The sequence below is a fragment of the Rhodamnia argentea genome, chromosome 2 (assembly GCF_020921035.1).
Source record: "Rhodamnia argentea isolate NSW1041297 chromosome 2, ASM2092103v1, whole genome shotgun sequence".
Classification (NCBI taxonomy): Eukaryota; Viridiplantae; Streptophyta; class Magnoliopsida; order Myrtales; family Myrtaceae; genus Rhodamnia; species Rhodamnia argentea.
The window spans coordinates 22,293,281-22,310,430 of NC_063151.1; the positions used below are offsets into that span (position 1 = coordinate 22,293,281).

Genomic DNA, 17,150 nt, shown 5'->3' on the forward strand with positions numbered 1-17,150 from the left:
CAAAATTTGACAATTACTTTAAGGTTATTAGAAAAGATAATAAGTTAAAAAATCAAAACCCAAGTTCCCTAATTAAAAAGCTCCCAGATGCTATGTAGGCAGTTTGGGATTTTCCAAAGGGCCTCCAAAGAATTTCAAGGATATGGCGGAGTGATATTTCTATGGTTATCATAAGTTCTTATCAGTCGACGAATACAAGAACGATGGAATTGTCGTTTAACGATCGTGAGAAACGGTCCAATATTATGTTTTTGGAGTTGTCTTATTTTAAGAGTTTTACCAAGGAGTCTCTTTCTTCTTAAGGAAGAAAAAAAAAAAAAACGAAGGGTCATTCAGATCTTCGCCTTTTCCTATCAACTTTCAAATTTTTTGGCCCAAAAGATAAGATTGCTGTCCACAGGAGTAACATCCCCAATGCGGCAGCCACCGTAAATATCGATCGGGACAGCAGAAGACCAAAAACTTTTGTTTTCCTTAGCCTCTAGAATCCTACGAATCCTTTCAGAGATTATTTGAAAAGTCAGAAGGAATAACGCATTTGGAAAAATGTAACCTTGCATCGCACTTCACGGCACAAGACTTCCACGTTACGAGTCATCTCATACAAGTCTCTAAGACCTATTCTATAAGCTCAAGGATCTCCTGTTTTGATACCGTATAAGATTTAGTGAGATTACTACGAACTATTCTATAAGCTCAAGCCTTTAGATGAAGGCGTGATTTTTACTGTGAGATTACTCTGACAGAGTGAATTATGAATTTGGAAAAATGTAACCTTGCATTGCACTTCGCAGCACAAGACTTCCATGTTACGAGTCATCTCATACAAGTCTCCGGGACCTATTCTATAAGCTCAAGGATCTCCTGTTTTGATACCGTATAAGATTTAGTGAGATCACTACGAACTATTCTATAAGCTCAAGCCTTTAGATGAAGGCGTGATTTTTACTGTGAGATTACTCTGACAGAGTGAATTATGAATTTGGAAAAATGTAACCTTGCACCGCACTTCGCGGCACAAGACTTCCACGTTACGAGTCATCTCATACAAGTCTCCGGGACCAGCTGGTGTTAACTCCACAGCTTGAACTAAGCCAATCACTACAGTTACTTGACCAGAAAAAAAAAAAGGAAAAAGAAAAAGACCGACCTTACTTCTCCTTATATAAACCCCCCAACCCATCAAATTAATCCATCAAAAGAAAAAAAAAACACGTTATATTCAGAGAGTTGAAGGAAGAAGCCATGGTCATCCATTGGCTTCTCTTGAAAGTTGTGGTGCTTGGGGCTGTATTGGGTCCATACCACAATCCCTTAGCAGCTGCTGATCATTTAGTGACGAAGCCCGGATGCCAGAGCACTTGCGGAAACCTCTTGATTCCATACCCCTTCCGATCGAGTGACAGTGATCCCAAATGCCCTAACGTTTCTGCCTTATTTACGGTGGATTGCGACCACTCTACCGACCCTCCAACGCCTTATTGGTACAATAAAAGTAGTAACTTCCAAATACTCAACATCTCTCGAGAGGATCACGAGATGCGAGTAGCCGGGAGCATCAATCAAGACTGCTATAACTCTTCTGGGTACGATGCGGCTTCAAGCGCCGTTTTCAACGTCAGCCTTGGTGATTTCCCCATATCCATCACCAAGAACATGTTCATTGCTGTCGGTTGCGATACGTCTGCGTACTTCTTGGACCTCCAAAGGAAATTCATCTTTGGATGTATGTCGGTATGCACTGACATTTCCGAAATGACTAACGGCTCGTGCTCGGGCATCGGTTGCTGCGAGACGAGCGTACCAAGAAATTCATTCGGCTACAATATCTCCTTTGATAGCTATAATAACCATAGAGAAGTCCTGAGTTTCAATCCTTGCAGCTACGCTTTCGTCGCAGAGATCAGTTCCTACAACTTCAGTACTGGTGATCTTTCGGGACTTCATTTCAACAACACGCCGCTAGTTCTTGACTGGGCAATAGGGAATAGAACGTGCAACGTCGCCAATAAGAGCGGGGACTACATGTGCAAGGGAAACACCAGTTGTACCGACGCTGAAAACGGATCGGGGTACAAGTGCACTTGTTTAGAAGGTTTCCATGGCAATCCGTATCTCGAGAATGGTTGTCAAGGTATTTTTCCATTGACATTTTTTACTTTGTCCATACTATTTATATCATTTCAGTTCTTCTTAAGCCCATCACTTAGGATATGTATGTGTGTGCTTTTTTTCTTTGTAGATATTGATGAATGTGCTGATCCAAAAAAGAGCCCGTGCACTGCAGTCATTGGAAAGTGCACTAACACTGTCGGGAGTTATAATTGTTCATGCCGAAAGGGTTATCATGGTGATGGCAGGAAGGATGGGAAAGGATGCACAGTTAATCCTCATCCATCACATTTGGTGCAGATACTTGTTGGTAAGTGCTTTCAGTTTACTTCGGTCTGTGCCTCAAACAATATTATTTTGAAGTAGCTGATTTTGACAATAATCTAATGTCTCTACCACAACAAAGAGAACTCAAAACTCAAAAGAAGGATTTTGAGAAAAAAGAAGAAAAATGCTTGAAAGCAGAAATTAACCCGTAGAGAAAGAGAGCTGGCTACAAGCTAGATTTATCAATGGTTTTAACAAAATAACTAGTTATGTCATGCAGGTGCTGGCGTAGGGACAATAGTGCTACTGTTCAGCGCAAGCTTTATGTATCAGGGGATCCAAAAGAGGAAACTCATCAGGCTCAAAGAACAGTACTTCAAGCAAAATGGTGGCTTGCTCTTGCAGCAACAATTACACGAACATCACAGGACCACCAACACCACGAAAATCTTCACAGCCGAAGAGCTAGAGAAGGCCACGAACAATTACGACGAGAGCAGAATAGTCGGTCGAGGTGGAAACGGTATCGTTTACAAAGGGTTGTTGCCAAACGGCACGGTTGTCGCGATCAAGAAGTCCAAACGTGTGGACAAGACCCAAATCAAGCAGTTCGTCAATGAAGTCATAGTGCTTTCTCAAATTAATCACCGTAACGTGGTCAAGCTTTTGGGATGTTGTTTGGAGACCGAAGTGCCTTTGTTAGTGTACCAGTTCGTAAGCAATGGAACTCTATTTGACCACATGCATCACGGCAACAAGTCCCCCAAGATGTCCTGGGATATCCGATTAAGAATTGCTTCGGATACTGCCGGTGTCCTTTCGTACTTGCACTCCACAACTTCCATTCCCATAATCCATTGTGACGTCAAGTCGGTAAACATCCTACTGGATGACAACTACACCGCGAAAGTTTCCGACTTTGGAGCTTCGAGATTAGTCCCACTTGATCAAGGCGAATTGTCTACTCTAGTTCAGGGGACGTTGGGATACTTGGACCCCGAATACTTGCACACAAACCGATTGACCGAAAAGAGCGATGTTTATAGCTTCAGGGTTGTGCTAGCGGAGCTAATAACTGGGGAGAAGGCGTATTCTTTCAACCAACTTGAGAAAGAGAAGAGATTGGCAATGCATTTTCTTTCAGCATTGGAAGACAATCAATTGTTCCAAATTGTCGACGCAGTGATTGCAAATGAAGGGAACGACGAGCAAGTGAGGGAAGTTGCCAATGTCGCAAAGAGATGCTTGGCAGTAAAAGGGGAGGACAGGCCGACCATGAAGGAAGTGGCGATTGAGTTAGAGGGACTCAAAGAGAAACCTAGTCATCCATGGATGAGTAGCGTCGATTTGCATGGAGAAGAGGCACTTTATCTGCTGGGAGGCACTGTATATATGGATGGTATTGAGACCATGAACTCTGGGCCCTCGGCGAGCATGATAAATGATGTTATGACACTAGTTAACGGTGGCAGATGAGGAAAGAACAACCATGAGTTGTTCCTTCTTCATCGGGACATTCTTGTTGACACCTAAATTTTAATTTTTAGAAAATCATTTATGTAAGCCTAAAATGAGAGTTATTCATAATTCTCACAAAAAATAATTTTTCATGCATAGCATATTCAATTTAATTTAACATGCATTACATTTTGCATCTTACATGGACCGGCGGCAGAAGCACACCTAAAATGGACGTGCGGATCGATCAAGAACCCATCAGAAATTTGGCACACCTGCAGTGGGGAGATGGTGTTCAAAAATTGTAGGCAAAAATAGGAGTTTTGGCTTTATTGAACAAGACCAAGTCCATGTTGTTTAAAATTTGACCAAGCCCATGGATATAATATGTCTATATGCACGTGAGGTGGAGGACTTGGAGGTCTGCATTATTCAATCCAATTTAAAATAATCCTTAAGATCTTGATTGCAATAAAATAAAGGATAAGGATATTGATTGCAAAAGAGATATACTGAAGATTAGCCTTTTAGTTGAACGAAACCCTAGGCTTTATCTATATATGTGTGTGTGGGCGTCGTTCACGAGGGGGAGGCGTTAAAAAAAAGCTCAAAACATACGTGAGAATTTAGACAGGGAGAGAGGGAGTGAAGAGTTCGGGCGGAGCCATTATTCTCATCCACCGGTGCACCACCATCCGTTACGCATCAAGCTCATCTTCGCTGTTGTCCACTTTCCCGACGCTTCCTGTTTTGCGCTCCATCATCCACCACAAAAGGCGTGGCTGTCCGATGCACGTGGTAGCCCGTTCGTGCTGTTGAAGTCCCCACAAACCAGCACCGGTTTTCATCACTGTTTGGTCCAGAAAAACTGCTGTTCGGTGTTGTTTTGGGTAAAAACTGGTGCTGCAATTTTTCTGCTTATCAAGAGTCTACACGTCACTGATAGAGGGGGTGAAAAGCTGCTGTTTGTGCCAAAAAACAGCAGTTGTTTTTTTCAGATTTCACTTCCTGTCTTGTGCAGATTTCTTGCTCACGATCTGGGGCTGATTACTACAGTTTTGGGGCAATTGCTTTGCTGTTCGGAGCTATTTGAGGTGTGAATTGGATGTCACGAATTCACCTAGCCATGGTCCTCTAAGCACACACGAATCCCATAGCCGATCAGTCTAAAGAATTTGCTCACCAGTATTTTTCGACTCAAGCTTTGAATTAGGTAACGAACGAATCCAATTTGTCTATCTTAGAATTCTTTATCTATGTGATTGACTGCTTGCTTTGGTGCTTTATTTTTGTTAAAGTTTAGTCATTGAACATTGTCTGATTCGCAAGAGATCATTAAATCGAAACCGTGCATGAAAATTCAGATTTTTATTCTTGATATTGATAGATCCGAAAATCTAAACATGGTTTGGATGAATTTCACTTTGTCTCGTTCATCTTGATTGAATTTGAATTATCTTGCATATTCTAATATTGATCAGACAAAAGAGAATTTTGACAAGATAAGGATAGTGATACTCGATTGAGATTTTGTGGATCATTTGAGGAAAAAATTAGACTTTGCTTATCAAAATCGAATTTGGCTGCATGTTCGTTGTCTTGGTGGATATCATGTTTATCTTGTTGGATACTTGATCTTTATTGTGGATTGAGTTTTTTCGAGAAAATTTGGGTTCAAGTCATGTCCTAAATTGCATTTGACTAGTGAAGCATCTGAGTTTATCTTTTGCATATGTTTTGATCGACTTGATCTTGGCATAAAGATATTGTGCACATTATTTAGAATATTCATGGTTATCTGGTGATCGAATTTTGAATGCATCTGAAAATTTTGAGCATATCGGATAAGATTTTTACCTTAGTCGGGAATTCTGAGCATATCTTTAAAATTCGGGAGATTATCTAAAAAACTCTTTCAAATCTCATGTGATAACTTTCCTAAATTTAAAAGATATGAAATCCTTTGTGGATAGGGGCTTATCTCCTCTAAAATTCGGCACCTACCCCTAGTTGGCCGAACATCATCTTTTTTATACTTTATTCTAATTCAAATATTTTTATAATCTACCTTGAGTATAATACATGCTCCCTTGTGCCTTGTCCCTCGGAATATGTGCATTGTGGATGACTATCCGACTTTACCCCCGAAGTACGACGTCATCCGCACATGGATTTGTCTAACCTATCCCATAACTTTGGGACCGGATCGACAAATTTCATAATATATAAATTCACTATCCGACCCCACCCTCGGGGTACGACGTGAATAAACTACCTTCTGACCCCACCTCCCGGGTACGAAGCGAATTCATCGGAAAAATTCGGATTATAAGGTGTATTATGCTCAAGGTTTATTATATTCTTATTTGATTCATTTTTTTAATAAAAAAAATCATAAAAATCATAAAAAAAATCATCATATCTTGACCTTAAATGAATTTTTTCGGAAATTATATCTTAAGATGACTCTTAATATAAATTGGATTTTGATTAATCAATTTGTGTTAATTGTCGGACCAAAAATCATAAAACCGAAAATTCATTAAAGGGTTACGACATTCCATGTGCATTTCACATAGTCTAATTCATCATGCATTCTCATATGTCATTCATGCATTTTCATGTCTTAAATATAATCCATATTGCATGCCATGTAATTCGAAATTCATGTTCACTTTGCATCAAATTCAATTTTTTCAAAAGCCATTCATGCAAAATTTTTTTTTTTTTTTATATACCACATGACGTAAATAAATCATCTTGCATGTCATATAGGTTAGTTCTCATATTGCACGTCGTGTAGTTAGAATTCATTTTCTTTTATATGCATCAAAATACATTTTCTCAATATCATCACTACTCATTTCATATAGTTGCATGGCATTCATCTAATCGAGAAAATCCAAAAAATAAATTGCATCTAAATTCATTCATTGAAATCAATTGGATTTGCCAATCAAGAGAATTTTCACAAGAATGGTACCGAAAGGGTGTTAATTGAAAAATTAACATAATCAAGTCTCCGAACCTAAAACTCTGGTTAGCAGAAAATAAAGTATTCTCCCATACTTTATTTAGGTATCTAATCTACCTTCCGAAAAAGATTAGTGGCGGCTCCAAAGATCGAAAATATTTTGATTGAAATCATATGAACCTAAGTTGCGAATTGGTAGAGCTTGGGAGAGCTCCGGCTAGGTTAATTAATTCATTTAATTAATTTGGTAATCCATTAACCCGAAGTTCAATCACGAATTTTAGGTCGCGACAATTCTTCAGCGTGTAAGAAAAACTCTTGATTACCGTTATAAAATAGATGCCACTAGTACTAGGGATTTCCGTTTTAGCTGCTGTGGTTGAGCCTTTGACTGTATTTTGGATCCAGTGTTCCTCTGCATTTGTAATGAAAGTTAGTGTTGTGTTTCATAAGTGGAAATCGTATGATTCCTTACATTACCAGGTCATGATCTTCTGGGCTTTTTTCAAAAATATGGTTAATTTGTTTTTTTACCAATTTACGTACTTTTGAAAAATATTTACCCGTTTAGGGCCCTGTGCACCTCCTCCGAGCGCACGCACCCCCTTTTTTCACTTTCTTTTTCTTTTTTAGCCCCACATTTTTTTTTTACTTTTTTTTTCTTTTTATATTTATAATAGCATTTATTTATAATGTTTATATTTGTACAACTTAATAAATATAATGCTTTTTTTCTTTTTAAACATTCTTTCTATAATGTAATTATTGATAATTAGTTTAAATTTTTTAAGACATATAATTAATAAATAATTTAATATTTATGAAATTAATTTGTTTAGTATGTGAAAATTAATTTGCAGTAATATGGTAGAGTTTGGAAAATGGGATCGGTGTAGGACTGTTAGGTAATCTGTTATCGCATTAAAACACATCAAATTAAACGAACAAATTGGAAAAAGAATTAATTTACAAACTAATATTACATTGAACTCGTTGGTTGCTATTATTATTTATATCTGTGGATGCCATTCTATCAAATTGGTAGTGCAAATGTGGCAAAGTATGTGTGGGGACCTCTGTTATTTGTCGGGTTTGACTTCAACTGTACAAACAAAAACAAGAACAGTTGAATATATTATAGGCACTGAAAAAAAAAATTGTGATCCAAGGACTGAAAAAGCAATAAATCACATATCGACTACCAAAAGGTGCATTTGGTAAAGGATTACGATTTTGGATGGATGAGAAGACACAACTGAAGCGATCACATGCTCAAATCTGCAATACAAGTAGGGCACCACCGATTTGATACGCTAATAGATCGGTTGCATTACATAGCTCCATATACAACTATGCAAGTGCTGCTAAAAAAAGAAAAAGTAAAAAAAAATATATATTTATAAAGTTGTATAAATATAAACGTTATAAATAAACATTATTATAAATATAAAAAAAGTAAAAAAAAATATAAAATGTGCTGCTGAAAAAGAAAAAAAAAAGTGAAAAAAAAAGTGTGTGCTCTTTGGCGGGGGCGCCCATACATGCCCTAAAGGGGTAAATATTTTTAAAAAGTACTTAAATTGGTGATTTTTTTACCGTATTTTTGAAAAAAACCCGGATCTTCTAGCTGCGATCAAAGCACTGGATCTACTCGGGACCGAATGTACAAAAGGTTTCCTCCTCCTTTTTATACGGGTGCTGTCATGGTACGCAAAGTGCGGATTTGTGCTTGCTCCAGGAGAGAGTTTCTCCAAATTTGACGAAGCTTTTTCAAGGCAGAAAAGTATAGGGTGCACCTTTAAGTACCACGTTGATTCACACACGTCTGATAAATTTTCGCACCCTAGTCTTGAAGCAAAACTGCAATAAACTGTCCTTGAATTACTATTTTGCCCTCCATTCTATAATTGTTATCAATTATAATCTATCCGAATAATAAATTGGATTAGGTTTAGACTTAAGCGATGACATTGAAACTTTGGTGGCGATGAAAATAAAATTTCGTCGCCTTCAAATAGACCTATACAAAAAAAAAAAAAAATCATTTGTTCTTGTCGAGTTTGGATATGACCTATGGCACAAATACTGAGGATTTGATTGCCTTTTGTCAACCGTAAGGCGATAAACCTAAGACTTGGATGCCTTTTGTTGATGCAAAGGCCACAAAAATCATTTCTTCATCACCTCTGGATATGCTTAAGGTGACAAAAGTAAATTTCGTCATTGTTGACGGCAGTTTAAGGTGACAAATTTACCTATGTTGTTGCCATATGGTACACCTAAAGAGACAAAATTGTTGTTGTTGTTGTTGTTGTTATTATTTGCACCTTAGTTAGGACCGACGATGAAAGCTCTTTCAAAAACATAACAGAAAACGATATCAAATCTTTTAAGTAGGCGATGTAAGTAGTCTTGGGGTTGCCATCACATGCGAACATTTGATGACTCGGGTGCGCAGCTTTGAAAATGAGTTTCGAGCAAATGCAAATAGTTTTAGCCTAAGTGACTTTCGGGAAATGTAAATGGCTTTTGGTTAAGTTGTGTTTTGCAAAAAAAAAAAAAAAAGAAGGATAGGGCCTTTTCTACTCTCATTATGGCTAAAACACGCCATGCACATTGTTTTGATAATATTAACCTTTGTAGTCTCACTTTTTTAAGCATTCTTCAATTGCTTTTCTTTTCTTTTCTTTTTTTCTCTTTTTGGTGTCACTTTCCTTCTTCTAATTTATTTCTATGTTCTCTCTTTCTAAAATACCCCTCTTATGCCAATAATAGATAAGTTTTTGAAACCTTAGGTCCCTCACCAACACAAGCAACTGACGTGGTTGAAACCCGAATATGCAAAAGCTTATTCCTCACCCAACTAGTCCTCTTCCATATCCACTTCTTGAATTCAAAGATCAATTGTAAGTAAAAATCCATCTCATATCTCTTCACTTTTCACCCTCATTCCATCCCTTTCACTCGCTGTGTTGATCATTTTCCCATTTCACATCAAACACTTTGATTGATTGATCATGAAGACAAGAAAAAAAACTCCATTAAAGATTCAAATCCAGGAATTGAAGTGCTTGCCCGGATTCTCATCAAGCTCATTGTTGACACCCGATTTTTAATCTGTTTTTCTTTAGAAAAATATTTTAAAATTTCATAAAATTGAAAAATCAACTTTAGGAACCTTGGCCTAGCATAAGGAACCAGTTTTGAACAATTTTTTTTTTTTTTCACACTTTTCACTTTTTTTCTAATATTTTTCGAAAATAGAAAAATAAATGAAAAATCAAGAAAAATAGCATTTGAACTCACAAAAATATGGAATCATAGTCAGAATTTCTAATTTTATTCCCTTTTTAATTTTGACCTCTTAAAATTTGAAAAATTGAATTTGGGATCACATGCTTCTTCACAAACGTGAGCCCAAATTGTGTCAAAAAATTCATTTGAGGCCCTTCTAATCTTTTCCTCACTTGGTCCAAGGTTCGACATTTGATTCTTACACCTTTAATTGCATTTTGGTCCAATCAATTTCAATTTTTGAGTAGATTACAAATTGGACCTATTTGCATTTCCGATATCGTCCCCGATTTTCAGTTAGGGTCAAATTTGGTTTTAGGATTATGCCTTCTATTTTGCAGATTTAGACACTGCGGATTTCAATCTTTTTCTATGCATAGGTTGATTAGTTTTTGTTCTTGTCAAATTTCAAATCGAAATCCGAACCGACCCGAATCAACAATTTCTTGCTGAGATGGGTTTATTTGTTCGGGTTAGGTTAATCTGTCTATGGACAATCACGTTTGTTATATCCAATCAAAGTTCTGCCACATTACCCCTATGACACTATTAATCTATCTATCTTCCTATAATTGTTAGTGCAAGATAAGCTCCCCAATTTCGACAAAAGAAAAAAAAAAGGTAAGCACTCCAATCGGCAACCCAATACTGCTATTCAATTTTCCATCAGATAATTTAAATGAAGAACGTGCATTTTCGCTCAAATAGACGTCTTGCAAAAGAATTACTAAGAAAATCATAAATCTATTGCAATTGTACCAATTCGGTCATAATTTCTTTTTGTCAATTCAACCCATTCAGCTAATTTTGACCGAAAATCGCTAATGTGATGCAGTCAGTGCTAAAGTGTATAAATTTTACTGATACTTTAATATTTTTAATTTTTTCAGTTGTTTTCTTTCCTTCCCTTTTTTCTTTCTCTAGTCGGTCAACGGGGCTAGAGGCAAGGGCTAGCCTTGACCTCTAGCGAAGCTCACACTAGCGAGGGCGAGCCTCATCAATGATTTATAGTTAAAATTGATTGGATGAATTGAATTGGCATAAATGCAAAAGGTTTATGACTGATTTGGTAATAACAACAAAAATTGAGAGTGAATTGACATAAGTGCAATAGATTCAGGACTTTATTGATAATTTTATGGAAGTCTTCTATATGATGTCGTAATTTATTTGCATACATGGCAATGCAACACATGTGCAACAAAACAAAGTTCTAAATCAACATATTTTGAAAGCCATACATTGCCCGTGATCACCCATGCCGATAAGTAAAATTGCCAATATTTACTAAGAAGAGTAGACACATAAGGAGAGGTCATGACACAGTTCTCATTTATTGAGGAGAACTTGATTTTGATTTTAGGTCGAAATGTTTTGTGAAAATTCATGTCAACATCAATATTTAGGAAAATATAATAAATATAGTCTTAGACCCATGCATCATCTTACTAGTTCAGTCAATAGTTGGGAGCTGTGCGATTTATTGAGTTTAAAACTGTTTTCGGCAAATAAGCCATTTTAAGGAATTTGGCGCGTTAACTTTAGTAGGAAAGGTTGGTGGTTGTCATTAATTCTTGTCGAATGAGATTCGTTAAAAAACAAGGAGGAGGAATTGTCCTTTAACGACCGAGAGAAACGGTCTAATATTATGTTTTTGGAGTTGTCGTGTTATAGAGTTTACCAAGAAGTCTCTTTCTTCGTTAAAATAAAAAAACGAAGGGTCATTCAGATCTTCTCCTTGCCCTATCAACTTTTAATTTTTTGCCGCAAAAGTAACGTGACGGACCAATGTCCGAACTACCACAAAATCGATTGGGACAGGAGAAGACCTAGACTTTTGTTTTCCTCAACCTCTAGAATCCTTTCAGAGATTATTTGAAAAGTAAGAGTAGCCTCGGCGTGGGCCAATCGCAGTACCAAATACCATAAAATCGAATGGGACAGGAGAAGACCAAGACTTTTGTTTTCCTTGCCTCTAGAAACCTTTCAGAGATTATTTGAAAAGTAAGAGCAGCTCTTTTATTTATTCAATTTTTTTTTTTACGAGAGCACTCCAGTCTCTGGCTCACAATGACTTTGTTCTTCTTTAAAATACACTGCGAATTATTCTAAAAACTTAAGCTATTAGATGAAAATATAATTTAATATTTAATTACTCAAGTACTCTCCTTCATGCTTAGTTTGATCTTTTTGTCTCGTACTAGGTGTGAAAATATTTTCCTCCGGACTCAAGATCTCCTGCTCTTTTACCATATCAGATTTAGCGAGATCACTGCTAACTGCTCTAGAAGCTCAAGCCTTTAGACGAAGGCGTGATTTTTACTATTTAATTACTCTACGAGAGTGAATTAGACATTTGGAAAAATGCAACCTTGCACCGCAGTTCACTGCACAAGACTTTGACGTTGTGAGCTGTCTCTTGCAAGTCTCCGGAACCAGCTGGTGTTAACTCCACAGCTTGAACTAAGCCAATTACTACAGTTACTTGACCAGAAAACAAAAAAAGGGAAAAGAAAAAAACCACCTTACTTCTCCTTATATACCACCCCAACCCATCAAATTAATCCATCAAAAGAAAAAAAAGAACATTATATTCAGAGAGTTGAAGGAAGAACCATGGTCATCCACTGGCTTCTCTTGAAAGTTGTGGTGCTTGGGGCTGTATTGGGTCCATACAACAATCCCTTAGCAGCAGAAGCTGATGATTCAATGACGAAGCCCGGATGCCGGAGTACTTGTGGAAACCTCTCGATTCCATACCCCTTCGGATCGAGGGATAGCGATCCCGGCTGCCGTAAGGGTTCTTCCTCATTTGCAGTCGATTGCGACAACTCTACCGGCCATCCGACGCCTTATTTTGATCACAAAGGTACTAACTTGCAAATACTCAACATCTCTCTCGAGGATCACGAGATGCAAGTAGCCGCGTACACCGGCCGAGGCTGCTATAACTCTGGCGGGTATGATGCAAGTTCAAGCAGCTTTCCCACGCTCACCCTTGCTCAATTCCCCATATCCAACACCAAGAACGAGTTCATCGCTGTCGGTTGTGATACAGTCGCGTCCTTCTTGGACCGCCAAGGGAATTTCGCCTTTGGATGTATGTCGACATGCAATAGCATTTCCGAAGTGACCAACGGCTCGTGCTCGGGTATCGGTTGCTGCAAGACGAGCATACCTAGAGATTCATTGGACTACAATATCTCCATTGGTAGCTATAATAACCATACAGAAGTCCTGAGTTTCAACCCTTGCAGCTACGCTTTCGTCGCAGCGAGCGATTTCTACAACTTCAGCACTGGTGATCTTTCGGGACTTCATCTCAACAACACGCCGCTAGTTCTTGACTGGGCAATAGGGAATATAACGTGTGACGTCGCCAAGAAGAGCCCGGGCTACATGTGCACCGAAAACACCAATTGTACCGACGCTGAAAATGGAAAGGGGTACAAGTGCGCTTGTTTAGAAGGTTTCCACGGCAATCCGTATCTCGCGAATGGTTGTCAAGGTATTTTTCCATTGACATTTTTTACTTTTTCCTTACCATTGATATCATCTAGGAAGTTTAGGGCGCGCATGACAGCATTTTTGGTGTAGAATTTTTGCTCTAGAAGTGCTTTTGGGTCAGATATCCATTTGATTACACAATTACATTTTTCTACTACGCAAAAGTAGTTTTGAAGCCATTTGAAGAAGTAAAAAAAAATTATTTCTCTTCAAAAGAAGAAAAATCAACAAGCAAAAGTAGAAAAATTTAACTCCCGACCAAAAATTGATTTCTAGAGGAGAAGTGTTACCATGTGCGCCCTTAAATTTTACTTATTACTATCCTTTTCAATTCTTCTTTAAGTCCATCACTGTGGATATGTTTGTGTTTGTACGTGTTTTTTCCTTTTTTTAGATATTGACGAATGTGCTGATCCAAAAAACAACCAGTGCAATGGAACTTGCACTAACGTTGTTGGGAGTTATAATTGTTCATGCCCAAAGGGTTATCATGGTGATGGCAGGAAGGATGGAAAAGGATGCACTGCTAATCCTAATCCATCACATTTGGTGCAGATACTTGTCGGTAAGTTCTTTCAGTTTACTTCGGTCTCTGCCTCAAACAGTACTATGTTGAAGTAGCTGATTTTGACGATGATCTAATGTCTCTACTACAATAAAGAGAACTCAAAACTCAAAAGAAGGATTTTGAAAAGAAAGAAGAAAAATACTTGAAAATAGAAACTAACCCGTAGAGAAAGAGAGCTGGCTACAAGCTAGATTTATCAATGGTTTTAACAAAATAACCGGTTATGTCATGCAGGTGCTGGTGTAGGGACAATAGTGCTGCTATTCAGTGCAGGCTTTCTGTATCTGGGAATCCAAAAGAGGAAACTCATTAGGCTCAAAGAACAGTACTTCAAGCAAAACGGTGGCTTGCTCTTGCAGCAACAATTACACGAAGGCGACAGAACCACCAAGACCACGAAAATCTTTACAGCCGAAGAGCTAGAGAAGGCCACGAACGATTACGACGAGAGCAGAATAGTCGGCCGAGGTGGATACGGTACCGTTTACAAAGGGTTGTTGCCAAACGGCACGGTTGTCGCGATCAAGAAGTCCAAACTCGTGGACAAGACCCGAATCGAGCAGTTCGTCAATGAAGTCATAGTGCTTTCTCGGATTAATCACCGTAACGTGGTCAAGCTTTTGGGATGTTGTTTGGAGACCGAAGTGCCTTTGTTAGTGTACGAGTTCGTAAGCAATGGAACTCTGTTCGACCACATCCACAACGGCAACAAGTCCTCCAAGATGTCCTGGGATATCCGATTGAGAATTGCTTCGGATACTGCCGGTGTCCTTTCGTACTTGCACTCCACAGCTTCAATTCCCATAATCCATCGTGACGTCAAGTCAGCAAACATCCTACTGGACGACAACTACACCGCAAAAGTTTCCGACTTTGGAGCTTCGAGATTAGTCCCACTTGATCAAGCCGAATTGTCCACTCTAGTTCGGGGGACATTGGGATACTTGGACCCCGAATACTTGCACACAAACCAACCGACCGAAAAGAGCGATGTTTACAGCTTCGGGGTTGTGCTAGTGGAGCTAATAACCGGGAAGAAGGTGCTTTCTTTCAACCGACCCGAGATAGAGCGGACCCCGGCAATGCATTTTCTTTCGGCATTGAAAAACAATCAATTGTTCCAAATTGTTGACGAAGCAATTGCAAATGAGGGAAACAACGACCGAGTGAGGGAAGTTGCCAATGTCGCGAAGAGATGCTTGACATTAAAAGGCGAGGAGAGGCCAACCATGAAGGAAGTGGCAATTGAGTTGGAGGGACTAAAAGTGAAACCTAATCATCCATGGATGAGTAGCGTCGATTTGCATGGAGAAGATGGGCTTCATCTGCTGGGAGAGATGACCGACCCCACTGTGTACATGGATTGTACCGAGACCATTAACACCGGGCCCTCGGATAGCATGAAAAACCATGTCATGACACCAGTTAATAGTGGCAGATGAGAACAACCACGGGTTGTTTAAGCGTCCTAGCCATGTAAGAAAAACTCTTGATTGCCATTATACAATAGATGCTACGAGGCCTCGTATTGTAGGCATATTATGGGTGATGTACTAGGGGAGTTCCGTTTTAGCTGGCTACCGTGGTTGAGTCTTTTATCGGTACTTTGGATCCCGAGTTCCTCTGCATTGTAAATTGTAATGAAAGCCAGTGTTGTGATTCATAAGTCGAAATAGTATGAATCTTTCCAGTACCAGGGCAAGATCATCTAGCTGCAATCAAAGCATTGGATCTACTCGTGACCGAATGTAGAAAAGGTTTCCTCCTCTTTTTCTCCAAGCGGCACGCAATGTGCATATTTGTTTTTGCTCCGGGAGAGATTTTGTCCCACCTTTAAAGTTGCATGTGACCACTGTCACCTTCTCTTAAAGCTTAAGCCGTTGGATAAATGAGTGGTTTAATATTTATGTATTCTATCAAAGATGCAATTAATGGTTGAAATATCTAATTCATGGATGGATTTTAGTTCTGAAGGAATGATTAATGGTCGTAGAGAAAATTACATACTAGATTAGTCTCGGTTTGCTTGAAATCCTTTAGTGATGGGGACCGATTTTTTTTTGTCACCTTAAAGTCGATCGAAGGGGACACATTGTTGAATTTTGTTGTTCAAACTTAAGTGACAAAACTCATATTTCTGTCGATACTGAATCGATCAAAGTGGACATAATTATAAATTTTATGGTGACGGATACGAAATTTCGTCACCTTATATTAGGCTTAAAGCAATATGGTTTGCCTTAGGTAAGACATTAGGCGAAAAATAATTATGATTTTGTCGCCTTAGGTTTAGACTTAAGCGACAACATTGAAACTTGAGTGGCACGGAGGAAGGAAAAGTTCGAACTTATGGCGATAAAAATACAATTTCGTCACCCACCGATCGGTGGTCGAGTTGATTTGAGTCGGTTCCTTTCACGAGAAGTCCTGGGTTCAAAAATTCTCGACGCCGATATCTTAAGTAGGGGGTCGTGGTGGTGGGCTCTTACGCTAGCCCCTCCCGAGGACTAGTCGTGCTTCACCGCTATGTTGAGCGAAGCTCACCAGCCGCGACGAACCTCGATCATTAAAAAAAAAATACAATTTCGTCGCTTCAAATAGACCTACACTGAAAAAATCATTTGTTTTTGTCGAGTTTGGATATGACGTACGGCACCAATACTGATGATTTGACTGCCTTTTGTTAACCTTAAGGCGATAAACCTAACACTTGGACGCCTTTGGTCGACCCAAAGGCCACAAAAATCATTTCTTCATCACCTCTGGGCAATGCTTAAGGTGACAAAAGTAAATTTCGTCATCATTGACTGCGGTTTAAGGTGACAACTTTACCTATGTTGTTGCCTTATGGTACACCTAAAGAGACAAAATAATAATAATAATAATTATTATTATTATTATTATTATTTTGCACCTTAGGTTGGAGCAATAATGAAAGCTTTTTTGGAAACAGAACAGAAAACGGTATCA

The 17,150-nt window shown here is 38.6% G+C and overlaps 2 protein-coding genes across 2 annotated transcripts; both read left to right on the plus strand.

Moving 5' to 3' along the window:
* The first annotated feature begins 1,245 nt into the window (after positions 1-1,245).
* LOC115730527 (wall-associated receptor kinase 2-like) lies at positions 1,246-3,855 on the plus strand. The gene is made up of 3 exons (XM_048275364.1): positions 1,246-2,134; positions 2,243-2,422; positions 2,660-3,855. The coding sequence occupies exons 1-3, from the start codon at positions 1,246-1,248 to the stop codon at positions 3,853-3,855; spliced, it is 2,265 nt and encodes a 754-aa protein (XP_048131321.1).
* On the plus strand, positions 2,653-15,922 carry LOC115730528 (wall-associated receptor kinase 2-like). Its single transcript, XM_030661149.2, has 4 exons — positions 2,653-2,659; positions 12,704-13,613; positions 14,007-14,177; positions 14,415-15,922. Exons 1-4 carry the CDS (start codon positions 2,654-2,656, stop codon positions 15,620-15,622), a joined length of 2,295 nt encoding a protein of 764 aa, XP_030517009.2. The 5' UTR covers position 2,653; the 3' UTR covers positions 15,623-15,922.
* Positions 15,923-17,150: the final 1,228 nt, after the last annotated feature.